The following is a 25108-nucleotide window of genomic DNA, read 5'->3' on the forward strand; positions in this document are numbered from 1 at the left end:
GTTTAGACTTAAATAAAACATGTTGCCTTCGAAGTTGCAGAAGTTTAGATTACATAAGAATACCAACTACCTAGTATTCTACTATAGCGCTGACAGGCCTAAGCGGGGTATCAGAGAGCGAGTATATGTGCCTAAGCGGTATCATAGCCCCACCTAGAGTGTCAATTGAAGTTTTATTTCAAACCCCTCCGATCGGACATTTATGCTATGACGGCGCTGATAAAGTAAACCCTTGCGATTCGATCAGTGACTCACTAAAACGTTCGAGATAAACTTATAAATACGTATAATTGGACGAGAGGTACCTTAGGGTATAAGTAAGATTTAAGTGCAACGGGTTCCTGGAGCATAGCATCTTGGGCGTTGCTGGCTGTTATCTGGGTTAATCATGTCGCCTTTCAACATCGAGAAATGTGCGAGACCTAACATATTGGCCCTGGAGCCATATCGATGCGCACGAGAGTAAGGCTCCACCGTATCAAGCCACCCAATTTTAATTTCATCGTATACTGATACATATCATAGCGACTACAAGGACGACGGCACAAACATTCTCCTTGACGCCAATGAGAATGCATGTGGACCGTCGCTAACTCCAGCCGCTGTGTCAGCGGCGTCAAAATCTGGAGTGGATATTGACTTTCTGGGCTTGCACAGGTATCCGGACCCCCATCAGCGGGATCTGAAACAGTTGCTGTGCAACTTGCGCAACACTCACCACCATACTGATAAGGCCATCACCCCGGACAACCTGTTCGTCGGCGTGGGCAGCGATGAGATCATCGATGCGCTGCTAAGATGTTTCTGCATCCCCGGCAAAGACCGAATTGTGGTGAACCCCCCGACGTACGGTATGTATTCCGTGTCGGCAGAGGTAAACGATGTCAGACTGGTCAAGGTCCCTCTACTACCAGCGCCGACCTTCGGGCTCGACGTCGCTAAGGTGAACGAGGCGCTGTCAACCGAGGAAAACATCAAGATGGTTTACATATGCTCCCCTGGAAATCCCACCGGCTCCATAATAGCCAAGGAGGACTTAAGGCAGATCTTAGAACACCCGACGTGGAACGGTGTTGTGGTTCTGGATGAGGCTTACATCGACTTTGCGCCAGAGGGATCGTCGCTGGCGGAGTGGGCCGCTGAATGGCCTAATCTGGTCGTCATGCAAACGCTCTCTAAGGCTTTTGGTATGGCGGGTATCCGACTTGGCGCTGCCTTTACATCACCGCCCATTGCGCGCCTTCTTAATAACCTTAAGGCTCCGTACAATATCTCTAGCCCAACTAGTGCGCTTGCATCTTATGTCGTTACTGGAGATGGACTCGCGGTTATGCGCGCGAACAGGGAGAAACTAGTTCAACAACGGAATAGGATGGTCGCGGAGCTACCTAAGATCAAGGGAATAGGACGTCTACGCGGTGGTGTAGCGAGTAACTTTTTATTATTCGAAATGCTCAATGCGAGCGGCGAGCCGGATAACACGGTCGCGCTGGCAGTGTACGAGACACTGGCTGAGAACAAGGGCGTGGTGGTCAGGTTCAGGGGTAAGGAGCATGGATGTCTTGGGTGCTTACGGATCACGGTTGGCACAGAGGAAGAGGTCACGAGATTCCTAAAGGCTATAGAACAGGCGCTTGCTGAAGTTAATGGGGGTAAGACGGCAGTACCAGCGGACGAGGCGAAGAAGGAAGCTCAGGCAAACGGTGTTCTGGGTTGAATTAGATAGGGGAATGGCTTTTAAAAAGGTTCTAAATAGAAAATGGGAGAGGTGTGTTTATAGATACATAAATGGAATACTACGAATGAGTTTACAAATATTGTAAATGAAAGGCCCTGAAAGGTTGTGTGACAAACGGAAATATGATTGCTCAAATATAAAGGAAATAAGCGATAAGTATCATGATGTTTACTTGCATATATTCAGCTAAATACCTTCGTAGATGAATATTAAATGGGCTCTATATCGTATTAGGTGCATATATCAACGTAATCGTGCATTTTGAATTTTTGAAGTTAGGCTCCTTTCACTAGAAATTCTAAAATTCATCAAGGATTCAAGGTCAATACTAAATTCCAAGACGTTATTAGACCAACATCTAATAACGCAATATTCAACTCATTAGTAAGCTATTTTAAAAAGGAGTAAAGAGACCTATACAGTCGGGGCCGAGAAAAAGTGGACTAAAATGTCCGTTGAAGAGATCTCAGACGAGATCGCAGATCGCCTCAAAATCTCCGAAGGGGAGGACAGCAAGTCTCAGTCTCAAGAAGGAACACCACAACAACCTTCATCACAAAATGCCCCAACAATAGCACCACTAGTCATGTTCCCGGCACTCTCACCCGGCCGGGCCATGACCGAAAGAAAAACAGTCGACGAGGTCGTCGCCGAGCTAAAGAAGACCCCATTCTTCATGACGGAGCTCGAAGAAAACGACGACACCGAAGCCCTCAAAGCGCTCGCGTACGAGGGAACCCCCTTCGAAGTGGCCTCGGAATTCAAGGAAAGCGGGAACGAATGCTTCCGCGTAAAGCGGTGGGCCGACGCCAAGGAGTTCTACACGAAAGGCGTGCTGGTGCTCGCGGCCGAGGAGCGCAAGCGCGCGAAGGGAGAGCCGCAGGACCCCGACGTCGTGGTTACGGAAGACGATATCAAGGCGCAGAGAGGCGTGCTCGAGTCCCTGTACGTCAACCGCGCGGCGTGCCACCTCGAGCTGCGGAACTACCGCAGCTGCTGGCTCGACGGCGCCGCGGCCCTGCGTCTTAACCCTAAGAACGTAAAAGCGTATTACCGCTCCGCACGGGCGTTCCTGGCTGTTGGCCGGATCGAAGAGGCGGATGATGCGTGTGCGAGGGGGCTGGAGATTGATGAGGGGAATAAGCCGTTGAAGGGAGTAGCGCAGGACATCGTCACGAAACACGGCGAAATCACGGCGAAGCAGAAAAAGGAGAGCGAGAGGCTTGCGAAAGAGAAGAGGAGAGAAACCCTCGTGAAAGCGTCTCTGCAGGCGCGGTTTATCAAGACCAGGACTACGGCGCAGCCGCCTGAGATGGAGGACGCGAAGTTACAGTTGGTGCCGGACCCGGACGATCCGCGGAGCTCGCTGAGCTTCCCGACGGTGCTGCTGTACCCGGCGCATTTGCAGTCGGATTTCGTGAAGGCGTTTAATGAGATGGATACCCTGGCCGATCATCTGGCGTATATTTTCCCATTGCCGTGGGATACGGCGCAGGAGTATACGCTTGCGGGCGTGGAGTGCTACATGGAGACGCTGACTGGCGGGTTGGTTAAGGTCGGGAAGAAAGTACCGCTGCTGAAGGCCCTGTCTGGGAATGTGGAGGTTGTGGATGAGGTGGTTAGGCTTTTTGTGCTTCCGAAGGCGAAGGCGGCGGCTTGGATACAGGAATTCAAGATAAAGAAAATGGCGGAGAAGGGGGGTGGTTAGGAACAGATGTCAACGTAGATAAATGGAAATACAACCAGAGATACTTCTCGACGTTTAAAATTCACTGCCTAGATATCTAGGTAGATATCTATTTAGGCATGTACGAAGCGATGAAATCGATTCAGGTTGTTCAGTTTTCTTTTAAATTCATGCGATATCGACTAACAGTAGGGTAAACTGACTATGGCCCGCCTATCTAGATGCTTGTAGATTGCCACCCTACCCAATTTTGATGCCAACAGATCCAAACTCCAGCTATCCGTGTCATCAACAGAGCCCTCCCAGTTTTAGGTCCGACCAACCCATCTATCCGTTGCGAAACGAAGCTATCCGTCTATCTAGACCCCAGTATTGAAAGACATCGTGAACACGTATTGTCTCCCCGCTTCTAATCGCGTCTTCTGATAAATAGATACTTACATCGAATTAGCCCTGACCCTTTTGATCCTCGGAAACTCCCCGCCGCACGGAGAGCTCATCTCGGATGTCACGCCTGCGCCGCTGCCACCGGTGGCTCGCGTGTCCCTAACACTGAGGTTCATCAGGAGCAACGCCGCGTTCTTGTCCGCCCCGAGAACTGCTGTTGGATCTATTGCTAGCTTATTATTATTATTCTTCTCATAGCCATCGTCGTTGCGGTTCGTTGGTGCTAATATCTTATGCGGACTCGTCGTCGTCGGTGTCCGGCTATTTTCACTAGCTCTTCCTTGATCGCGATTATTTTCGTACTCGAATTCGGTCTCGACGTGGTCGGCTGATCGTTTGCTTCCCCCTCGCCAGGGTTGAGGATGAGGTTGAGAGAGTGTGTGTGGAGATGGGTAAGGGGGTAGGTGGGCCGTTGTTGTGAAGCGCGGGACAGCACTTAGCCAGGGGCTGGGTCCGGGCGCTTCGTAATGGTGCGGTAGCACTACATTTGCAGGCGTCCAACCGCTGCTTGTAGGTCGGAATGACGGAGTTACTAGAGATGGTGGTGGCGGCGGCGGTGGCGCCATCGGCGAGTATGGAAAGCGATCGCGATGGATCATTCCGCCCCGCTCCTGGGCTACGGGGGACATGTCGCTATCTGTGTCCGTAGCGTATGGGCTGTCGCAACCGGTGGGCACTGCGAAAGGCTTTCGTACTAGATGGCGGCGATAGTGTTGATGACTTTGCCTGGGGTCGTCATAAGGGCTTCGGAACAAAGGCCGCCGATCTCTTGGAGGGCTGACTCTACCTCCGCCATTATCGGAGGAAGTAATCGAGTTGGTATATAACCGACGGAAGCGCTCTGCGTCCCTGGTTGCCTGGACTACGATCGCTGGATCAATGATCATGCGACTGTATTCTGGTGCCTCTGGAGGTATGCAGCGCGAAGGGAAGTCGGGGCCAAATATAGGAATTAAGGCCCCTGCAATATTGTGACAGAAGGTTGCGCAGACGGCTTTGGCACAGTAATATGGCATCCAATAGCCTTTGCACGAAAACCCGTTAATCCCTGTAGATGAGCAGCATAATTTAGAGACAGCACGCACCTTGAGCCATAATAGAACCTCCGGTGATGCTGTGCGTGATTTCCTTCAGCCCGGGATTCAGGTTCAGCATCTTAGCTGGGGTTGTCTAAAGACATATTTAGCTCCCGTTAGCCCCCGTATTTAAAAAAGAGGTTCTTCTTGATCTCCCGGGAATTAGATGGGCTGACCTTGGGGTATTTACAGCATTTGAAAAAGGGGGTCATGCGGACGAGACCGACGTTATAATCCCACATTACGGTATACTCGGCCTCGTCTCCGGGGACTTTGAAGTCATATTGGAAGACTGCTTTCGGGTCAACAAACCGACTATGCTATCTCAAGGGGATTTTTCTTTTTTGTTCTGGTTTTCTCTTTTTTACCTTCGAAGCTTTCTCGACTAGTCTTCTCGAAGAAATCCTTCTTCGTGCTATTATAAGGGATATGACGGGAATGGTCCTGTATGTTCCCAAAGGGATGAACCTGGAATTTTCGAACTTGCTGGAGCGAGGCCTCATCAAGTCTCTGGTATGCGGCGAAGTTTATGGTTCCCTTGGGCCTGCTCGTAGGTAGAGTTGCTGTGCCCTTCGGTATCTTCTGTCTGGCCATGATGGGCTCATCCAGAAGACCCGACTCGTCCGGTAGAGAAGCTGTTGGGGACGACGACGAGGCTGGGCTTGGAGGAAATCGGTTGATTGGTGGCCCCGGAGGGGCAGGATTAAGAAGAGACGCCAGTGACAGCATAGCGGTGAGAGGTAGTGGGGACAAGATGTCTCGAATATGGATGGAGCACTGATGCAAGCAAAGTTGTGGATGGGTTATCTACGAAAGATCCGGAGGAGAATTGAGCAAGGAGACTCAAGACAGGCAGTGCTTGCATCGGCACGTCAGAAAGGAGAGAGGAAACCAAGTCCTTTTGAACTTGGCAAACAGCCGAACTATTGAGGCACACCCTCGCGAGACGGCGAGCCCATGCTGGTACAAGGGGACCGAGATTGCTTCCTTTCTTAACTGCACCCAGTCATGCAGCTATCTGCAGAACACTTGGAGCGGTGTCCGGTGCTGCCTTGTTGATCGTGGTATTCGGTGCAGCTTTCTTTGTTAAAGTTGTCTTGGAATCGACCTGTGAGAGTAGAGCAGCGCGTTTGTGTACGCCCACCGCTTTTTAGAAGATCGAGTTTAAAGCCACCAAAGTGACAGGTGACGGGGGAAGGCTAAGAGAGGGAGACAGAGAAATGGCCGAAGAAGCCCTAGGTTATCTATCTCAGATGAGTGAAGGCGGCTCTGGAAAGGCTGGGGTAATAATGAAAGGCAACTACTTACCGGCAGAGCAAGGACCTGACGGAGAAGTTTCGGAAGCAGAATACTCCAAAAATCGCCAAACGATACGCTCGATTCCGGAGCCTTGCCGACGAGATGGTCCCAAGCACTGCTGGATGTATCACGTCGATCCGTGGATTCTAGGACAGCATCGAGGTAAGGTCGGTTTCATTACATTTCACCAGTTCAGGCTCTGGCCCGAAAGGGGTGATCACAGGCGACCGCATGACGCAGCAGATCTATGGCTGGACAACAAATGAGTTTGGTACAGCAAATACTTTACTACGGGCAGCCCAAACAGGGACTAGGATTGTTTGGAAATGGAAAGGGGAGTTTTGACAGAAAGCAACCTCACGGGAAGCTGCATATAGTGCCGTCCAAGTTACCAGGGTAGTTGGTTTCTCAAGAAGGTAGAACAAAGAAACGACCGTGATAAGCATATTGAATCCTAGACACCGATTGCTAGACTCGACACACGTGTACCCAGTGCCTGTCATCTTGTAAGGGGGTGAGTCCAGAAGGTTTCTCTAGGACCCTTCGCTCACACAGTTCTTCGTTGTTCTCCCATTCAAGACAGGGAGAGAAGCAATCGTCTTGGGCTTGACCGCCGTAAAGGCGACTCACTTAGTGGAGAGAGCTCTGTGCCTATCCGGGGACCACGTAGGAACTCTTTCTCTGGATTGAAAGAATTCGCTGAACATTTCGAGAAGCATTCAAAGTACCTTAAGGGGCTTCCCGTCGGCAACGAATGTCGTGACTGTGGAGATTGCAGCTGTCACAACATCCAATCCATGTTTTCCTTAGGAGTCAAGCGGCGTACGAACAAATGATGGATGCTTCCCCGGAAAACACAGAAGCGGAGCCGTATCTAACTTTGAAATATTACTCATGAGAGTACAAGTGGGCCACGCCAGTAATGGGTCATCGTTGAGCAGGCACCTAGAGAGATCAATCCATTTCTGTGGGGGTTTCCTGCGTAACTGTACTGCACGTCACGAGCCTTACCAGTGTAATAGTTGGTTCGGTAGATAGACAAGGTTGGAAAACAATAGATGAAATGGATACCACGACGTACCTAGATCACTTGAATAAGCTTCAAGGCCATCTCCCTCGTTTTCCACCTCGACAGTATATTAGATGGACGGGTTGTCTGTCGCCTCACATTCTCCCCTCAGTGCTCCAGTAGAAGCTGAGCGGCTGGCAGGCTGCTTTCGTGGGACACTAAGGCTCGAGTCATCGGCCCCCTTTGGGCATGTCTTAGCAAGCTGCGGTTCTAATTACATTAAATCCTGCGGGCTTCCGATATGCTACCAGGTTTACAATACCAAGCGGATTGCATTATCGAAAATGAGTGCCTGACAAACAGAGGCGGTAGGTAAGCAGATAATGCATCAGGATGGATGATGAGAAGAGGTCAAGCACAGAGGTTATATCTCATTCACTCATTCACTCGTAGAGAGCTGAAGTGACTCGAAATCAGACCCAGCGTCTTCCATATTCACTTTCATTGAGCTCTCAAGCCGTTAGAAGACCAGGCTATGGAGAGATTGCCCCACCCGTTCCGATAGGCGGGAAAGTGGATAGAGTATCCTGGATATGTCACAAATACATACCCACACACCTTGAATACCTACTATTAGGTACTATGTAGTTGACAGGTATAGGCGGAAGAAGGAACCGGCGGCAAAGGAAGGCAGATGGCATGGACTTAACGATCCGGCCTCGTCGGTTCTCTCGCCTCTCTTGCTTCCTAAAGGAGCTTGGCTTGAGGCTCAGCAAGGCTACATCGGGTAAGATGGAAAGTTCCAAGGTTTCAGGTGATTGATTGTTATGCTGTCTATTGTCGTACATTGTAGGATGGCAGAATGACAGGAGACGGCTTTGAGAAATTTCCATGCGTGGTGCGACTTTGCAGCAAAAGCCACGGGGACTTACAGTCGACTTCGGGAAATTTCTTGTCTCTGCATTTTTTAGGAAACGTTGCCAAATACGGTCACACGGCACATGCGGAGAATTACGCACCAATTGCTTGCGAAAGACTCTCATTGAGACCATGTGTTTTTGGTAGGACGAAGAGTTGTAGGCTTCAGGTGAAAAGGATTATAAGATGCCAACTTCAAAGATGGATGGCTTAACCTTGAAGGTTGCATATGGCCGAAATTAGGAGTATATTTAGTATCATGCTATTCCCTGATCTCAATAGGTCTAAAGAAATCGGCGTCGCGACGAGATTGTGATTGGTATAAGATGTAATAGAAGCTTATTCATGTTGAATGTAAAGATTACTTCCAGGTTGGAGTAGTGTAAATTATTATGTGAGTAATGGGTAGGAAAATTTAATAGGGGAAGGAAGATAATCTTTATAATACTCAATTTGTTCGAAAGTAGCTCCTGCCTACATGTATATAGAAAGAGGCAATCACGAGACACATTCGCCTACCTCCAAGTAACCTGCAACGATCATGACTGCCCAGTGAGAGTGTTGAGTGACCGAGACCGCCAAGTCATGATTGCATGTGGCTGATTCAATGTGGCTTACTTTCCCCAACAAGGATTATCTTCAAACACGTCGTTCGCTCCGATATTTAACCGCTCCATTCGCGCTTACCTCTGTTAGCACTAGCTCGCCTATTTTGGCAAGAAGCCCCACAACAGGACGCGACTCCCTGTTACAGTATGCAAAATTGTTTACATAGTACGTGCAACAACATAACAACGAGGCTGCTATTACCTACCCTATTGAACCATCGCCCTGTAACACCCCCTCCCTTGATATCAGATAGCAAGATCAAAACATTGGAATTTCATATCTAATTTCCCAAATCGTAAATTTCAACCCCTAAACCTTTACCTTTCATGAAATTTACGTGGGGTTCCTCCCAATTGCGATTTACTTTTTCTCCGTTAACGACTGGTACATCGAGAACAACCTATCTAAATAGGTATTTTTCCAAGTCGTGTGTGAACGCGCCGCACAACTTCCAACGTCCATCATGGACTCCGACATCATGGACGACTCGGTCTTTGGCGACGACGCCAACAATGACTCAGATGGCTACTCTCCCGAGGTGGTATGCAGCAACCCTCGTTTGTATTTTTTCTATTAGATAACAATTACTCACTTCTACTATCGGATAATTGCAGTGCTAAAGCTAACCTTGAGCCCTCACAGAAGCCTAAGGCCAAGGCTGCTCCCAAGAAAGCTGCATCAAAACCTGCAGCCAAGGCTGCGTCAAAGAAAATGGTTCAGACTACCCTCAAGACGAGTAAAACGGCTTCTAAGAAACGCTCAAAGCCTGATAGCGACGATGAAGACGGCAACGATGTCTCGGGCTTCTCTAACACGCCTCCGAGTGCAAAGAAGCCGAAGAAGGCTCCTGCCGCTAAGAAGTCTGCTGGCGAGCCTTTGGTCGAGATTGAGAATGATAGCATGATGCTAGACAGCCCTAAGCCGGCCAAGAAGAAGACCGCTACCGAGACATACCAGAAGTTGACCCAACTAGAACATATCATCAAGCGACCTGACACCTACATCGGCTCCGTCGAGCGCACTGAGCAGCAGATGTGGGTTTTCAACAAGGAAACTAATCAGATGGAACTACGACCCAAGGTCGGCTTCGTTCCTGGCCTCTACAAGATTTTTGACGAAATTCTCGTCAACGCTGCAGACAACAAACAGCGCGACACAACTATGACGTATATGAAGGTGACTATTAACCGCCAAGAAGGTCAGATTACTGTCGAGAACAACGGAAAGGGTATCCCAGTAGAGATCCACGATAAGGAGAAGGTTTATATTCCGGAATTGGTTTTCGGCCACCTCCTTGCTGGTTCCAACTTTGATGATGACGAAAAGAAAACCGTGGGTGGTCGAAACGGTTATGGTGCCAAGCTCTGTAACGTCTTCAGTACCGAATTCACTTTGGAGTGTCAGGACTCCAAGAACGGCAAGAGGTATAAGCAGACGTGGAGAGATAACATGGGCAAGATGGATAAGGCAAAGATCACGAGTAGCAAGACTAGCGACTTCGTCCGTGTCACCTTTAAGCCAGACTGGGCAAGATTTGGCATGCCTGAAGGCATCGACGATGACCTTGAATCTCTACTCTATCGTCGAGTCTACGACATGGCTGGTACAGTTCGCGGCGTCAAAGTTTATCTTAACGATACCCACATTAAGCTAGATTTCAAGAAGTACTGCGAGATGTACGCCAAGGCTATCTCTCGTGAGCGAGGAGACGAGGAGGGTACCGAATCACCTAGCACTACGGTTATTCTTGAGGATAACAAGGTTCATCGTGGTCGATGGGAGATTGGTTTTGCCGTCTCGGACGGCTCCTTTCAGCAAGTCTCCTTCGTGAACTCTATCGCTACTACCACGGGTGGTACTCATGTCAACTACATCTCAGACCAGATTTGCGAATCCCTTCTCAAAACACTGAACAAGAAGAAGAAGGGCCATTCGTTAAAGGCCAATCACATCCGTAACCACATTTTCATATTCATCAACTGCTTAATCAACAACCCAGCATTCACTTCACAGACGAAAGAGCAGATGACTACCAAGACGAGCCAATTCGGTAGCAAGTGTGCCTTAACTGATGGATTCCTCAAGAAGATTGGTCAGACGGATGCAATCAACAACATCATTCAATTCGCGGAAGCAAAGGCTGATAAGATGCTTGCCAAGAGCGACGGCAACAAACGATCAAGGATTAGCAACGCCAAACTTGTCGATGCCAACTTGGCTGGTACCAAGAAAGGCCATGAATGTACCTTGATCCTGACTGAAGGTGATTCCGCCAAGAGTTTGGCCGTCGCCGGCCGTGCCATCCTGGATCCCGATCGCATTGGTGTTTTCCCCCTCCGAGGAAAGATGTTGAACGTCCGCGATGCTTCGATTGATCAGATAACCAAGAACCAGGAAATCCAGAACATCAAGCAATTCCTAGGATTGAAGCATAAGCAGGTTTACACCGATAACAAGTCTCTTCGGTATGGACATCTGATGATCATGGCTGATCAAGATCACGATGGTAGCCATATCAAAGGTCTTCTCATCAATTTCCTTCAAGTTCAATACCCTTCGCTTCTCAAGATTCCAGACTTCTTCCAGGAATTCATCACGCCTATTGTGAAAGTTTGGCAAGGATCGAATCCAAAGAAGCCACTCAGGTTGAAGTCATTTTTTACCCAACCTCAATACGAAGAATGGAAGGAGACACACAAGGCCGAATTGAGAAGATGGGAGTCAAAGTACTACAAGGGTCTGGGTACCAGTTCGAACGAAGATGCCCAGGTTTACTTTAATGATCTCGACAATCACCTGAAGCAATTCGCTACCATGCAACCAACAGAAGCTGAGCTGTTCGAGCTCGCTTTCTCCAAGAAGAAGGCGGATGCTCGTAAGGAATGGCTTGGTAACTTTGTGCCAGGAACTTACTTGGATCATTCAACTAAGCAGGTCACATATGACGACTTCGTCAACAAAGAATTGATTTTGTTTAGTATGGCTGATAATATGCGATCCATTCCCTCGGTTGTTGATGGCCTCAAACCCGGTCAACGAAAGGTCATCTACGCTTGCTTGAAGCGAAACCTAGTCAAGGACAAGAAAGTCATTGAATTGGCAGGTTATGTGTCTGAACAGACGGCCTACCATCACGGCGAAGTATCTTTGCAGCAGACTATCATTGGTCTAGCTCAGAATTTCGTTGGTTCTAACAACGTCAATTGTCTCGAACCCAGTGGAAATTTCGGTTCCCGACTTGCAGGTGGTTCAGATGCCGCCAGCGCTCGATACATCCATACACGTCTGTCCCCATTCGCCCGGCGCGTCTTCTCTCCCCTAGATGAACCCATCTTAGATAGTCTTGTCGAAGATGGAAAGACTATCGAGCCGAAAGTCTATGTACCAGTTATTCCTATGGTTTTGGTAAACGGTGCAGACGGTATCGGCACAGGTTGGAGCACATCAATACCAAATTACCACCCAGCAGATATTATCAGGAATCTGAAACGGCGCATGGGCCGTTTAGATGGCCCAGAAGAAAAACCCTTTGAGACAATGACTCCTTGGTTCCGAGGTTGGAAGGGTAACCCACAAGTCGCTGAGAACAACCGTTACCAGTTCAATGGTATTGCGTATCAAGACGAAAAGAAGCCCAATGAGGTCATCATTACCGAATTGCCCATCCGTATGTGGACTGATGACTTCAAAGCGAAACTCGAAGATATAATCCGAGGTGAAAAGACTCCCTCTTTTATCAAAGATTACAAGGAATTCAATGACCACAAGAACGTCCATTTCGAGATTCAAATGGACGAAAAACATATGAATTCAGCCTTGACGGAAGGTCTACTTGAGAAGTTCAAACTGGTCAAGCAAGTTGCAACATCCAATTTAGTTGCATTCGACACTCGTGGCATGATCCGCAAATATGAAAAGGTAGAGGATATTCTCGAGGAGTTTTATCAGTACCGACTGGAGTTCTATGTCAGCCGTAAGGTATGTGAACGCCACCACCACTATATTCAGGTATCGTGCTAACTATTTTAGGCTCATTGGCTTGGTGTCTACGACGCGGACTTCCGCAAATTAAAGAATCAGGCTAGATTTATCAAAGAGATTATGGATGGCGAATTGGTGGTATCTCGCAAGAAGAAGACTGTTATCATCGAGGAGCTTCGTGAGCGAAAGTACGAAGGGTTTCCAAAAGGCCAAGAGAAAAAGACGAAATCAGAGGATGATGAAGATAACGTAAACGAAGGTGATGAAGAAGAAGTGGATGGCCCTGCAAACGCTTACGATTATCTTCTCTCCGTAAGTTACTATGCGAACACCCACCAAAAGTATACTGCTTACAATGAATAGATGCCCATCTGGTCGCTCACCCAAGAACGCCTTGATCGCCTTAAGGATCAAATCGCTAAGAAAAAGGCCGAGTATGATCACCTCAAGGCGCTGAGTGAGTTGGATCTATGGTGCAAGGATCTTGATGAATTTGAGGCCGAGTGGGAAAACCAAATACGCCTGGACGCCGAAATAACGACGGGCATCCGTAGAATGGGCCGCCGTGTATCAAAGAAGATCGGTGCCGGTGTTGGTACCGGACGCGGTCGCAAGCCAAAGGGTGACGATGACTATGCCCCAGTCGCCAAGTCAAAACCAGGCCCTAAAGCAGCCGCGAAGCCGAAAGAACCGCCAAAAGAGAAATCCGTCCAACGTTTCGCTGCTATGTTCAACAGCCAGCCCAAAGTAAAGAAGGAGAGCATTGATGCAGCGGACTCTGACTCCGACTCGTTCTCGGATGGTGATTTTGCCAAGTTAAAAAAGAATCCGGCCAAGAAGGAAAAGCCCGTTAGCGAAGACGAGGACGAGTCGATTCTGCCCAATCCTCGAAGCAAGCGTGCTGCAGCTACAAAAGCTAAAACATGGATCGTAGACGATGACTCAGAAAGCGATGACGACAAGATGCTCGGTGATGTTGGCGATTTGGTCAAAGGCATCACTAGCGGCGGCGGCAGCGGCGGCACATCCGAGAATAAGACTGGTAGGCTTAGTTTGTTCTCCATGTCACGACCGGAAAGCAGCAGCGGCAATAGCACCGGTTTGCAGGTCAAAAGCAAGCCCTCGAAACCCTTAGACCTAGACGATCATGACGATACGAACTATGAGATGTTAGCTAAGTCCTCACCTCATAAGAATGCTCGTGGGGATGAGTTGGACAGCTTCCTCTCTGACGACGACGATTTGCCTCCCGTTTCCAAGGTTGTGAGAAGGACTAAGGCCCAATCTACCTTGTCAGAAGATCCTAAGCCTAAGTCGGTGGCTGCCACCGCCAGCAGCGCAGGTGGAGCTGCAGTCAAGAAAGCTCGTGGCCGGCCTGCTGGGGCAAAGAGCAAAGACAAGGAGGACGCTCCCCCGAAGAAGGCGGCAGCTCCTAAAGCCAAGGCTAAGGCTAAGGCCAAGCCTGTACAATTGTCGCCTGCTGCCAAGGCTTATGCTGCTAAGAAGGCGAAGTCAAAGGACGTCTTCGACATGGATGATGATGAAGACGACGATATCGAGATGGCTGAACCTGATTCCCCGCCACCGAGACCTGCGGGCCGCGGCAGACCTGGCCGTGCAGCAGCAGCCAAGGCCAAACCAGTCTATGTCATTGACGACGATGACGATGACGATGAACTCGAAGACGCTCCACAAGCCGCCAACGACTCCGACGACTTTGCTATGGACGATAGCGAGTAAATCTTCGACGCACAGATGTCGTCTAGCTGGGTGATATTATCGAGAAGGGTTTATTCTTTTCGCAAGTAACGAGTTGGATGGGTTTGCTTAGAGCTTAGAGCTTGATGAGAAATGAAGGCAGCACGGTTGCTATATTCTTTGCTGTAATGGGATGAAAATGGGTTTGGGAGGGCGTGATCGTCGAGTCTGATGATCAACCACGAGGCGTTTGCATTTTTCGTCGGGCGAGACCGCTAATCGATGCTATGCTTCTCTCCTAATACTTCATATGTACATGTACACCAAATAGGAAAAAAGACACCTCCGATGAAATAATCTGCATTTGTGATATGTTCCTTTCCTAAGCCAGCTGGTGGTGACTTGTCGGGTCTTACATGAGCGATGGCGCATCTTCTCCACATGGCCAGCTCATGCTGTTTCTTTGATGCTGAACGCCACTGTCATCCATGTTTCTCGACTTAATATCGTATCCGAAACCAGATGGAAGGTGTCTTAATCATACCGCTAGGATCAGAACATCATAAAAATCAGACGAAATACCTAATTTAAATTCATGAAAGGACTTGTTCAGGGGCAGCAAGCTTCAAATCTTCTAATATCACCCATCTACGAAGCACGTAAGGTCAATAACATCCATACAACCAACCGTCAACTACACCACCTCACCTCGCAACACGGAAACACTACACAAATCACATTCAACATACCCACAACTCATCCATGGATATACCCCAACTACTAGAAGAGAAAGCATCGAAAATTACTATCTTACTAAGCGCAATCATCCTCATCCTCATCCTCCCCATAACGTCTTCACATCCATGATGACGACGACCCTAAAAATCGTGCTACTGTTACTGCAAAAGCCATTCTCATTCACTAATAAAACCCGCGACTCCTCCAAAGTCCCCCTTCCGCCCCCTCTTGTCGGTGGTCTTAAACCCCGTCGCACAAACATTTCATTCCAACGCCGTCAGAGACAATTTAATTCCTCCCGGGGTCGATGCAGAATTGCCACCACCACCACTACTACCTCGAGCTCGCGTGATTACTAACTACAGGTGTGTGTTTGTTATTCGTCGCCAAAAAAAAGTCGAAAACGTTTCCTTTAGGTAGTGAAACCGTTACTCCCACGCCAGAACCAAGTTCCAATTCCGCCTAGTGGCTCATTCTCGTTGTTAAGGAAAGTCGTAGACGAAAAAAAAATATTTGGCCCCCATCGAGGGAGCTTCGAAATTTCGCAATGTCTCGTATCTTTCTATGCCATGAGTCGTAATAAATTGCCGTGCCATACCAGACGGGTCTCGCGAATTGGTGCGGATATACATTATGTACTGAGGAGGGAATCGCTATCGGACAAGCTGCCTAGCACGCGCCTAGGCGGAGATCAAAGGCTCGTCCTCGGACTCTTCCTCAGAGGATTCCTCCTCCTCTTGACCCTTTAGGTCCTGCTTGGGAGCCCTCGGGAAGTCGGAATCCTTGAGGTTCGACTGGGCTGGCTTCGACGCAGCCTCGGGGGAGGCTGATCGACCACGAAGCATCTGTTGGGCCTTGGCAGTGTAATCACCCATGTACTGCTTGGTGAGTTCAGTTGCCTGGGATGTGTGCTTGCTGGCGACCTGGCGGAGCTGTTCGGTCTGACTTTCCACTACATCGGAAGCCTGCTTAAGGTAGTGGTCGATGAGCTCTTGGTTGGTGCTGTAAATCAGGGGTACGAAGAACAAGAGGGTGGTGGAGATTAGAGCAAGGCCCCAGTAGGGGACGATCTTGACGAGGTAGTATGATAAAAATGCTCCAAAGGCAGCCTATAATCTTATTGTTAGTAAGATCTCCTAACTATGTCGATCCTCTCATTTACAGGGGTACTCACAACAGCAGACACAGAGACATTCTCGGCGAAGAATACCCGTTGAGATTCAATAACGAAGAAGTTAATGAGCTCATGGACATCACCAATTAAAGCGTCGAGTGTTTCCCTAGGGACGGTGTAATATTTGCGGGGCCGTAGCTGAGTAGCAAGACCGGTACCAATGGTGGCCTTTCCGGCAGCTTCGGCAAGGACGGTGACGCCCAAGGCTAGATATGTGAGCTTGAAGGTGTATCGGATGACATCGAGGTATCTAGCCACAAATATCAAAGAAACAACGGAAGCATAGGCAATGGCGGATGCTCCTAAAATAGCTTATCAGTATGGGATTTCTAATTTCTATGGTGGGGGCAGTAATATGGACTTACGGGGATTGTTCCACGATAGCAACTCGGAGAAGAACGAATGGTAATGAGTCAATGGCTGGCCAGTGGCAGCAGGATGAGAAGGTGTTTGCCGGGCGTTGGCTAGGTTGGAGAATTCGGCAGTTGTCTTTGCACCCTGATCTCTAACATTTTGGGCAACAGGGCCTATGGTGAGATAGTGGTTAGCTATGATGTAGTCCAAGATAACGATAGGGGACCGAGGTAGGAAATAGTAAACGTAAACAAACCAGATGCGAGTTGATTAAAAGCAGCTTGGGCATCTAGTTTGAAAAACGTTAGTTGTCACGATGGTAATGGTGACGGTAACGGTGAGGAAGACGAGTAGAGGGGGTGTAGTCATATTAGTCTATAAACACTATTTAGAGTTAGCTACATGTTTTTCCCCCTATGAAACGAGGTGGTGATAGGATCGTTTTGGATCGAATAGACATACCTTACTGCCTTTCAAAGAGTTAACAGAATTGCCATTGGCAGCTGGATCAGTTGCAGAGTCGGCCATCGCGAATGATTGTTGTTGTTGTTGCAGGATATGATGGTAGCGAAAGAGATCGAGCGTGTTAGGTGTTCTGTTCGGAGTGTCGGGTGCTTGTGCTATCCCTTCTAAAAAATTGTGGGTGAGCTCCAATATTCGTCTTTGTTGTATCAACAGGAGCGAGGACAACAAAACTTACTCGTAAGATATACTAGGTGTTATAGGGATTTTATGCCAATAGTATGAAGAAGAACAAGGTCAAAGCAACAGAAACGCAGTCTGGATTTTCTGTCGCTTGTTTGTGCTTTGTATTTGTGCGGGAGGGAAGAAATTCAGGTTAGTTGGTAGGGGGGAAGGTTTAGCAAGTTAGCAGGTTAGCGGATTGACCGATCTGAAGCCAAGGCAATAAAAAGGAGTGACAAGTGATTTCATCAAGCTTCAGGCCTTTTTTTTCCAGGTCTTTACGTACTGTTAAATGTGGCTAGTGCTATGGTGTTATGACGCTACGCCAGGGCCAGCATGATGCACCTGCCTGACTGACCACCTGCAACCAACCACTTAATCAGTAGGTGCAGCTGCTACAGTAACAGCCACACCTCACACTCCTCACCTTGCGGCACAGGGCATAGGGTACAGGGCACAGGGCACCTGGGCACCTGGGGAGGCAGCAGCTCGAGCACTTCAAGACCCTAAGGACCCTTCTAAACGTGGAGTCGTGGACCCTATCTGGCGAATGTACCTCGGTACCTACAATACATCCATACTTCGAAACGTTTCCAAAGCTTGATAGTGGATGGATCATAGCGTCCAAAAATCGCAAACTAAAATCGTCAGTTCTCAAATCCTAACCCGATCAAACGTCACATGTTGTCATCCTATCAAGTCACCATTCTATCTCTGTATCACTTGGGACTTCGGAATATTCATACAAGGTGCATACTACATATATATATTATATATTAGACAATATTACGCCTTCGACGATTGTGTACTATTGTTGCTGCCATGGCTTCTGCCGTATCTTGTACGACTCATTTCCAATCCGAATCCGAAACATCCCTCTCCTCGCAGAACTAAACCACGAACCGCCCGCATGTCGTCACTTAAGGATAGGTACCGTCTATTGCATGTGATTACCCGCTATGAGCACACGACACCACCATTTCGAAAAAAATTCTAGTCGACTTCAAAAAGCTGCTAGTGACATTCCTTCAGGTGCGACGGAGTCCGAATGACGCTACCTTCTCACCTTGCCCTCGTCATCACTACAGACAAGCAGATGCCTATTGGACCTGTTCCCCAAATACTTCAGCCATGTACTGTTCATATAAAATGTACTGCATGAACTGTGTACTTGTGTACCCAGATAGGTACCACAGAGGGAAAATATGGTTTCCAAGGACGGTTATTTACTGCTATGAAACTGTTCTTAAAAGGGAAATAACGGTTATTTTTGAAGAAATAATCGTTTTTGATTAGGTAACGCTTTTCTTTAATTAACAACGTTTTTTTAATTAATAACGTTTTTATCGATTTTATAATTATTTAAAAGTATTTTTATAAAAAAATAAATTATTAAATAATATTATTAAAATTTAAAAATCGTAATATAAAATTTTAAATTTTTTTTTTTAAAGTAATTAATTATTTTTTTTATATATAACTTTTATATATAATAAGTTAATTTAATTATATTAACTTTAAAAATTAATTTAATTTAATCGCGTTAAATTAATTTAAGTTTATTATATAAAATATTTTTAATAAATTAAATTTAATAAAAATAAAATATATTAATTTAAATAATTTATTTAAATAATTTTAAAAATAAATTTATTTAAATTAATTAATAAATAAATAAATAAAAAGTAAATAAATTAATAATTTAATCGCATTAAATTAATATTTAAATTAATTTATTTATTTATTTATTTTTTAATTTATAATAACTATTTTATATAAATATAATTATATAAACTTTAAATATAATAATAAGTGAAATTATCGTTATTAAAATAAAAAAACGTTATTAAAATAAAAAAGCGTTACTAAAGTAAAAAGCGTTATCGATTAGAAAACCATTATTAGGGTAAAAACGATTATCCCTTAACTGAAACGTTATTAATGGGCCAGCCGTTTTTCGGTTTAATAACTGTTCTTAGATTTCATATATTGCCACTGCGGTAGGTAGGGTCCAACTTTATCTCTTTCTGCACGGCGGACATAACTGGAGAATTGCTACATAAGCTCAGCAATAGTGCCAATAGTGCCCAAGCCATGTACGAGACACATGCATATGTACACAATAAAAAACTCATGCAACCCGTTCGGGAACGACAACGACTGGAAGATTGGGAAGACATGTTGTATTGGGGGATATCATAATAACATTTCTTTGCTATGAGCCGTGAAGCAAAATCAGTCCGCATCTTGCCTTTCCAAAGCTGCTACCCCTCTCTGCTCTCCTTTCTCTGTCTGCGCGCGCCTAAGGAAGTATTTGATTCTCATGTGGTACCCCTTTTAGCTAGATGAATATCGAATGCGAAAAGAAGCGCCCAGCCAATAGCCCCTGTCTAAATATACGGGGCTAGGATATGTGATTACGATAAAGTAAGATGAAGCTTTTATGCGTAGCGTAACAAATGAAGCCTGTCTTGACAATGTCCCGACAATGGCAAGTCACCACGAGTCGCCGTAGAAATGCTCGAATTCCTGCCTCCCCGACCGTGATCGTTCCAAAACATGAATTAATCCGGTTCCGCGTTGCTTCTTTTTCGCAACGCCGTGTATTATGCTCGCGCGACCATCTGAGCTATTGAGTGGTGCCCGGCAGTTATCGTCTCCAACCCCAGAAGCCACCAGCATTAGTAGCAGTAGAGGGTGTAGGTGCGTGAGAAGGGGTGGTACTCTTAGTGCCACCGCTTGCTTCTGAAATTGAGGTTGCAAATCGATTGATCATCCCCATCGTAGATGTACCGTTGGGCGACTCTGCACCAGTAATCCCATAAGCTTTCCGTAGACTCTCAAGCTTCTGCTTGTATTCTTCGGCCTCCTGGCGAGCCACTGCCTCGGCTGTCTTGGCCTGTATGAGTTCCATCACGAGGCTGTCATTCTCGCTCGAGGGGACTGGCTCCGTTTGCGTCCTGACTAGCGATCCGGAACGAGAGGCGAAGGCCGATGTGTTTGGCGTCGACTTGCTACGTCCGAGCTTAAATTCCCGAAGGCCGTTATTAGCCCTGCCACCGTTGACAGTACCGCTGTCAGCAGTCAGATTAGCCCCCGACGAGAACCAGCCTCCGGGTTCCGCTGTCGATCCGGGCGTTTCAGCCGAAGCTCGCACGCGCATAGTGTGCACCTGCCTCTCGAGACGCTGTTTGTCCTGATGCAGGTTTCGAACGTGGGCGTGACTCTCGCGAATCTGTTCTCGTAATGTGTTGGCTTCTTGTCCAAGTTCCTCGATGCGACGATTGAAGCCTTGGGTCTTGGACATCTCAATTCTGTATAGATCCTTTGTCCTAGACAATTCATCGCGTAGTTGTGCCTTGGTCAACAACGAGGATGACCTGCGCTTCTGTCCTTCATCGACATGGAAACGACCCTCGACCACCTCCATCAACACAGACAAGCGATCTTCATCGGACTTATTTCCTTCCTCCGCTTTGTCTTCTGTCTTGTCATCGGCGGCGTTCTCATCCTCTGCCGTACTAGTTTCCCCATTCCCAGCTTTCTTCTTCAATCCAGCCAGCAATGACTTGACCGCTTTTCTGTCCTCGTCCCTCTCTTCCCTTTCTTGTTGGAGTTGTGTAGCTAGCAAAGCATGATTTCGCTGCAGTTCGCTGAGGGCGGTGAGGAGGTCCTCAATCTGGGTATGAAGATTCTTGTCGGCGGCGGCGCGACTCGATTGTTGCTTCGTCACAATTGGCGTCGACTCACGGAAGGATGCATCGTCGGCATTGGACGAGTCGCGCGATAGCGTGGTCGCGTCGGTGGATACGGTGCTAAGGACACTAGCGGAGCTGGCTTCCATAGAATTCAGCGTGGACGCCAGACTCTGTTTTGAAGCACTTCGGCGCAGCATGCTTAACGGTCTCAACGGTGCGGTGAGTCCCGGTGAAAGAGTTCCTGATCTCGGGGAAGAGGTGCTCGTAGTCCATAGACGGCCCAAAAATCGGGAGGCAGCTGTGGTAACATCGGCCGCTCGCGCGGCATTGGCACTGGCGATCTTTTCCTCGCGATACCCCTGCTCAAGCTGGGCTAATTTCTCTCGCGATACGACACTAGACAGGCTAACGAAATCATCGACAAATTCATCTGCATTGTAATGATAACAATCCCACAATCCACGAGATAAAAGGAGTTGCATAACATCTTCAAGCTCAGTGCAGGCCAAGATGCGGCTCTCGTTTTTGCGCATGAGCGACAGGGCCACCCGCATAATAGTCTCCGACGCACCTTCGGCAAAAATGACATCGTAGATGCGAAACAGCATTGGCAGGGGGCATGTTACGGCAAAGAATGAGAGGAACCATTGCGAAACATAGGCTGGGTCGACCTGTAGTTCGTCGAGATGGTTCGATAAAGTGGGCAGATTCAGCCGAAGCAACTCACGGAATTGATAGATGCGAACGTGCAAACCTGACAGGTCGGGCAAGAAGCATGATCGTAGATCGTAATACTCCATCAACCTGTTATCGAATATACTAGTCAGCTAGTTGTACCCCAAGTACCCTGCAAGATCATGGATGTTGGATTGTCAAATGGTCATATGACCAAAGTAATCAAAATTACTCACCGCACTAGAACACAGAAAGCTTGACTATCTGGCATATGCATTAGTAAAGGACCAACCAGGAATGCAAGTCCTTGACAATATCCAATCTTCTGATCGTAGAGACTGAAGCATTTCAGCACTCTTCCAAGCATTCGCTGCCCGTCGCCGTCCGGGTCTCGGAACATATCCACGCCTGGAAAGCTTCTACCAAGATCTTTGCCGATGATTCCCTCATAAGGACTCGATTCGCCGCAGAGTCTATCGAATTGCTCGAGGAGATAGCTGTCGCGGGCACCAGCCATACTCTGCCAAACCACGCCTCGCAAAGGTGGCGGCACTCCCTTTCGAATCTTCTTGGACAACAAGGTAGGTAGACGAGCAGCGGTCTGTTGATAATCCTTGACGAGTGCCATGTAAAATTCGAGATCGGTCATAGGCGGGGGAGGGAGGACAGAGTATCGTAAGGCCATGGGCGTTGGCCCGTTGACCATATCTCGCATCTGTGCCATTGATGGCGGTCTCGGTCGGCGGGTTGGTGTTTGCTCGACGACCTTGACTTTGACGCTCTTCGGATTCGTGGCTATTTTATTGTTCTCTTGTTCGAGTCGTGCCAGTAATAAGGCTGTAGACTAAATTGTGGGGGATGTTCCGTCAGCATCATCATCGTAGATCTGGCCTGAGTCAATTTAGTTCCTGGCAGCCAGCAAAGTGCTGACTAGCTGACTCTACTGACTTTACCGGCCTGGCCTACTTTGCCTACTGTGCCGGCTTTGCGTGATTAGAGGATAAAAATAGAGAGCGTGGAGCCTACATTATCGTCTTGGTTTTTAACTTGTTCGTCCTCCGTCTTTTGTAATTGGTCCCAATCGACCTCTTCCGTATCTGACTCGTCCATTGAGTCGGGGTCGGGGTCGATATCGTCTGTTGGTTTCTCGTCTTCCTGACTTGTCGTGTTTGTTTCTTGAAGCTCTTGTAGCAAATTTTTGGGAGGATCGGCCGGCGTTTTCAACTCAATCTCAGTTTCAACTATCTCCTCCGTCGTCACTTCCTCCTCTATCGCAGGTGTCGCACTTGGCGCAGTTGCACTTGTGGGTGTACATTCATGTCCCCATATGCTCTTTCTAAAAGGTAATGTATTCGGCGGAAAGTCCGTATTCACCGTTAGGGAAGGCGGCTCTGACAACCGAACCGTCACCATCGAATCGTGTTCCGGCATTCTTCGGTCGTCTTTCTCGACAGGCGATTGCATTGCGTTCGATTCCACCAACGTTGGGTCCCTCGATTCCGTATTAACCGGGGAGTCTTCATTTTTCTTCTGAATTTCGGGGTCCCGCTCCATCACGCGGCGCAGGCACTCAAGTCGAGATTTAGAGTGGCCGGTAGAGGCTGGAATGTCCGATCTCTCCTCAAGCCTTAAGCCTTACCCGCCTAACCTCAATTAGTCTCGTGTGACGTCGGATAGGTGGTGCATCGACAGCGGAAGAGTCAAGCAAATAACTTCGAGATTCGATGATTGTGTGTAATGTTGTAGTACTAGCAGTTAGCAGTACCTATTTACTCAACACGAAGGCAGAGACCAAGACGGATTCGTCCACACAACCACGGTCTACACAGTCCTTGGATGTCGCCTGCCAAGGTACTGAAGTAACAGGGGGAGCTGGATAGAAGTGGGTTCCGTCAGGGATTCGCGAGACAATCGGCTTCTATGTTTCCCTATTTTGTTTCGTCGAGGGGTAGAAATCGACGCTTAACGCTTAACAATGAGTTGGCTCTAGAAGGAAATGCGTAGCCTAGTACCTAGTACTCCAAGGTTGTGGATTATGCAATGCTAATTGCTAGTAAATAGGTAAGGGCACGTCGGCTAAGCAGTGGATGCTGCATCAAGGAAACAATTGGTGTGACATTAAGGAGTGAATAACATAGCGAATAACCACCAAAAGAACGACTACGAATGCTTTCTCGATTATTGAAAGGACTAGGTAGGGATAATGAACGGATGAGAAACAATTCTTGTGGATACCAAAAAAACCATCGGAAGTTATTAGCTATCTACGAATAAAGGAGGGCATTCGCAGGAAAAGGAAGAGGGGAGGTCTTGCTAGACGGGACGAACTCCCCTATCACGTAAGGTTGCATGGGTCCATCCCATATCGCGGGTTTAATGAGCAGATGAGTTACACCTACTATTCCAACCTATCCAACCCGCCTCTCTAATTGGTTCGATGAAAGACCGCTTATGGGCTCTTAACACCCCGTCCCTGCATTAGCGGTTACCTAACATTACCGACATAACATTTTATTTGGCCCTGAATACAAACCACTGGACATCCATGATTCCATTTCCTTAGTTGAATCTAGGGAGGTTCAGGTAAAATAGGCATTCAATCACCAGCGCGTATCATACAAATTTTTATATATCAACACATCCATTCCAACATGACCTCATAGCCCTCCCTGAAAAGAGGCGATTAGCATACCTACGTCTTACAGCACCCGCGCACTACGGTACATAAGATCGCACGGCCATTTAGCTGTGATTCGTAAGGCAATAAATGTCTAAGACACCGGATGATAGCGGTGTGAAGTAGGTACGTACCTATATACATGAACTTATGGAGGGTGGTCCCTGTTTTGCGCTCGCCTGCAAGATTGAATTGGGAAAGAGCCGCTTTGTCGCATAGTCCCGCTGCATCTAGTGCATAAAATTTCCCCACTAAACTTAGAGTCGGGCGAATCGAGCGAATCGAACTATCTTCATCTGCCTTACCGAACCTCACTACCTTACGCGATAGAATCGATATTTTATAGTTCACATAACTAGTTCTTAGAACTAAAGCACCTCGGATGAACACCACCACCTACTTCTCTTAATTCACAACCATATATATCAACCAGACAAGGACTCACCGCCAATATACATACATACCTACTTAGTACTTACTGGCATCCCACTTGAAAAGATGAGGGGCAGTGAGTCTCCACGATATAGAAGATCTAACGAATATCACACGATACCGGCACGTAGGCAGGTATACAATCATAAGATATCTATGTATACTATTCCACAAATGTCCAAATAGTATATCTCCTTGCACATCATCAAGTCGA

General features: G+C 47.6%; 6 protein-coding genes across 6 annotated transcripts; 3 read left to right on the top strand and 3 right to left on the bottom strand.

Annotated features, from left to right (window-relative positions):
• Nucleotides 1-217: 217 nt before the first annotated feature.
• On the top strand, nucleotides 218-1803 carry GGS22DRAFT_150577 (histidinol-phosphate aminotransferase). Its single transcript, XM_047959328.1, has 2 exons — nucleotides 218-462; nucleotides 526-1803. Exons 1-2 carry the CDS (start codon nucleotides 389-391, stop codon nucleotides 1715-1717), a joined length of 1266 nt encoding a protein of 421 aa, XP_047824156.1. The 5' UTR covers nucleotides 218-388; the 3' UTR covers nucleotides 1718-1803.
• A 232-nt stretch (nucleotides 1804-2035) lies between these two features.
• GGS22DRAFT_150578 (TPR-like protein) lies at nucleotides 2036-3486 on the top strand. Its single transcript, XM_047959329.1, has one exon. It carries the CDS (start codon nucleotides 2187-2189, stop codon nucleotides 3444-3446), a length of 1260 nt encoding a protein of 419 aa, XP_047824157.1. The 5' UTR covers nucleotides 2036-2186; the 3' UTR covers nucleotides 3447-3486.
• An 86-nt stretch (nucleotides 3487-3572) lies between these two features.
• Nucleotides 3573-5922, bottom strand: GGS22DRAFT_11968 (uncharacterized protein). The gene is made up of 4 exons (XM_047958196.1): nucleotides 5317-5922; nucleotides 5125-5240; nucleotides 4958-5042; nucleotides 3573-4896 (listed from the first exon to the last, which is right to left on the bottom strand). The coding sequence occupies exons 1-4, from the start codon at nucleotides 5675-5677 to the stop codon at nucleotides 3863-3865; spliced, it is 1596 nt and encodes a 531-aa protein (XP_047824158.1). The 5' UTR covers nucleotides 5678-5922; the 3' UTR covers nucleotides 3573-3862.
• A 3324-nt stretch (nucleotides 5923-9246) lies between these two features.
• GGS22DRAFT_194456 (type II DNA topoisomerase) lies at nucleotides 9247-14834 on the top strand (the record flags this gene model as incomplete). The annotated part of the gene is made up of 4 exons (XM_047965505.1): nucleotides 9247-9324; nucleotides 9426-12761; nucleotides 12813-13076; nucleotides 13128-14834. 4 exons carry the CDS (start codon nucleotides 9247-9249, stop codon nucleotides 14502-14504), a joined length of 5055 nt encoding a protein of 1684 aa, XP_047824159.1. The 3' UTR covers nucleotides 14505-14834.
• An 885-nt stretch (nucleotides 14835-15719) lies between these two features.
• Nucleotides 15720-17665, bottom strand: GGS22DRAFT_12033 (Reticulon-domain-containing protein). Its single transcript, XM_047958206.1, has 6 exons — nucleotides 17429-17665; nucleotides 17196-17376; nucleotides 16985-17017; nucleotides 16740-16901; nucleotides 16375-16676; nucleotides 15720-16309 (listed from the first exon to the last, which is right to left on the bottom strand). The coding sequence occupies exons 2-6, from the start codon at nucleotides 17254-17256 to the stop codon at nucleotides 15881-15883; spliced, it is 987 nt and encodes a 328-aa protein (XP_047824160.1). The 5' UTR covers nucleotides 17257-17376; nucleotides 17429-17665; the 3' UTR covers nucleotides 15720-15880.
• Nucleotides 17666-20055: 2390 nt separating this feature from the next.
• GGS22DRAFT_12078 (rab-GTPase-TBC domain-containing protein) lies at nucleotides 20056-24085 on the bottom strand. The gene is made up of 3 exons (XM_047958223.1): nucleotides 22812-24085; nucleotides 22022-22629; nucleotides 20056-21914 (listed from the first exon to the last, which is right to left on the bottom strand). The coding sequence occupies exons 1-3, from the start codon at nucleotides 23337-23339 to the stop codon at nucleotides 20063-20065; spliced, it is 2988 nt and encodes a 995-aa protein (XP_047824161.1). The 5' UTR covers nucleotides 23340-24085; the 3' UTR covers nucleotides 20056-20062.
• Nucleotides 24086-25108: the final 1023 nt, after the last annotated feature.

This window comes from Annulohypoxylon maeteangense, assembly GCF_022496945.1.
Source record: "Annulohypoxylon maeteangense strain CBS 123835 unplaced genomic scaffold GGS22scaffold_1, whole genome shotgun sequence".
In the NCBI taxonomy this organism is placed as follows: Eukaryota; Fungi; Ascomycota; class Sordariomycetes; order Xylariales; family Hypoxylaceae; genus Annulohypoxylon; species Annulohypoxylon maeteangense.

Coding starts and splice junctions, on each gene's coding strand:
- GGS22DRAFT_150577 (XM_047959328.1), top strand. CDS start 389: ATGTCGCCTTTCAACATCGAGAAATGTGCGAGACCTAACATATTGGCC. Junction 463..525: donor CCATATCGATGCGCACGAGA/GTAAGGCTCCAC, acceptor TACATATCATAG/CGACTACAAGGACGACGGCA.
- GGS22DRAFT_150578 (XM_047959329.1), top strand. CDS start 2,187: ATGTCCGTTGAAGAGATCTCAGACGAGATCGCAGATCGCCTCAAAATC.
- GGS22DRAFT_11968 (XM_047958196.1), bottom strand. CDS start 5,677: ATGCTGTCACTGGCGTCTCTTCTTAATCCTGCCCCTCCGGGGCCACCA. Junction 5,241..5,316: donor TAGTCGAGAAAGCTTCGAAG/GTAAAAAAGAGA, acceptor ACCCGAAAGCAG/TCTTCCAATATGACTTCAAA. Junction 4,897..4,957: donor AGGTTCTATTATGGCTCAAG/GTGCGTGCTGTC, acceptor TTTCGTGCAAAG/GCTATTGGATGCCATATTAC.
- GGS22DRAFT_12033 (XM_047958206.1), bottom strand. CDS start 17,256: ATGGCCGACTCTGCAACTGATCCAGCTGCCAATGGCAATTCTGTTAAC. Junction 16,902..16,984: donor TTTTAATCAACTCGCATCTG/GTTTGTTTACGT, acceptor ATCTCACCATAG/GCCCTGTTGCCCAAAATGTT. Junction 16,310..16,374: donor ATGTCTCTGTGTCTGCTGTT/GTGAGTACCCCT, acceptor ATAAGATTATAG/GCTGCCTTTGGAGCATTTTT.
- GGS22DRAFT_12078 (XM_047958223.1), bottom strand. CDS start 23,339: ATGGAGCGGGACCCCGAAATTCAGAAGAAAAATGAAGACTCCCCGGTT. Junction 22,630..22,811: donor TTAAAAACCAAGACGATAAT/GTAGGCTCCACG, acceptor CCCACAATTTAG/TCTACAGCCTTATTACTGGC. Junction 21,915..22,021: donor GCTTTCTGTGTTCTAGTGCG/GTGAGTAATTTT, acceptor ATTCGATAACAG/GTTGATGGAGTATTACGATC.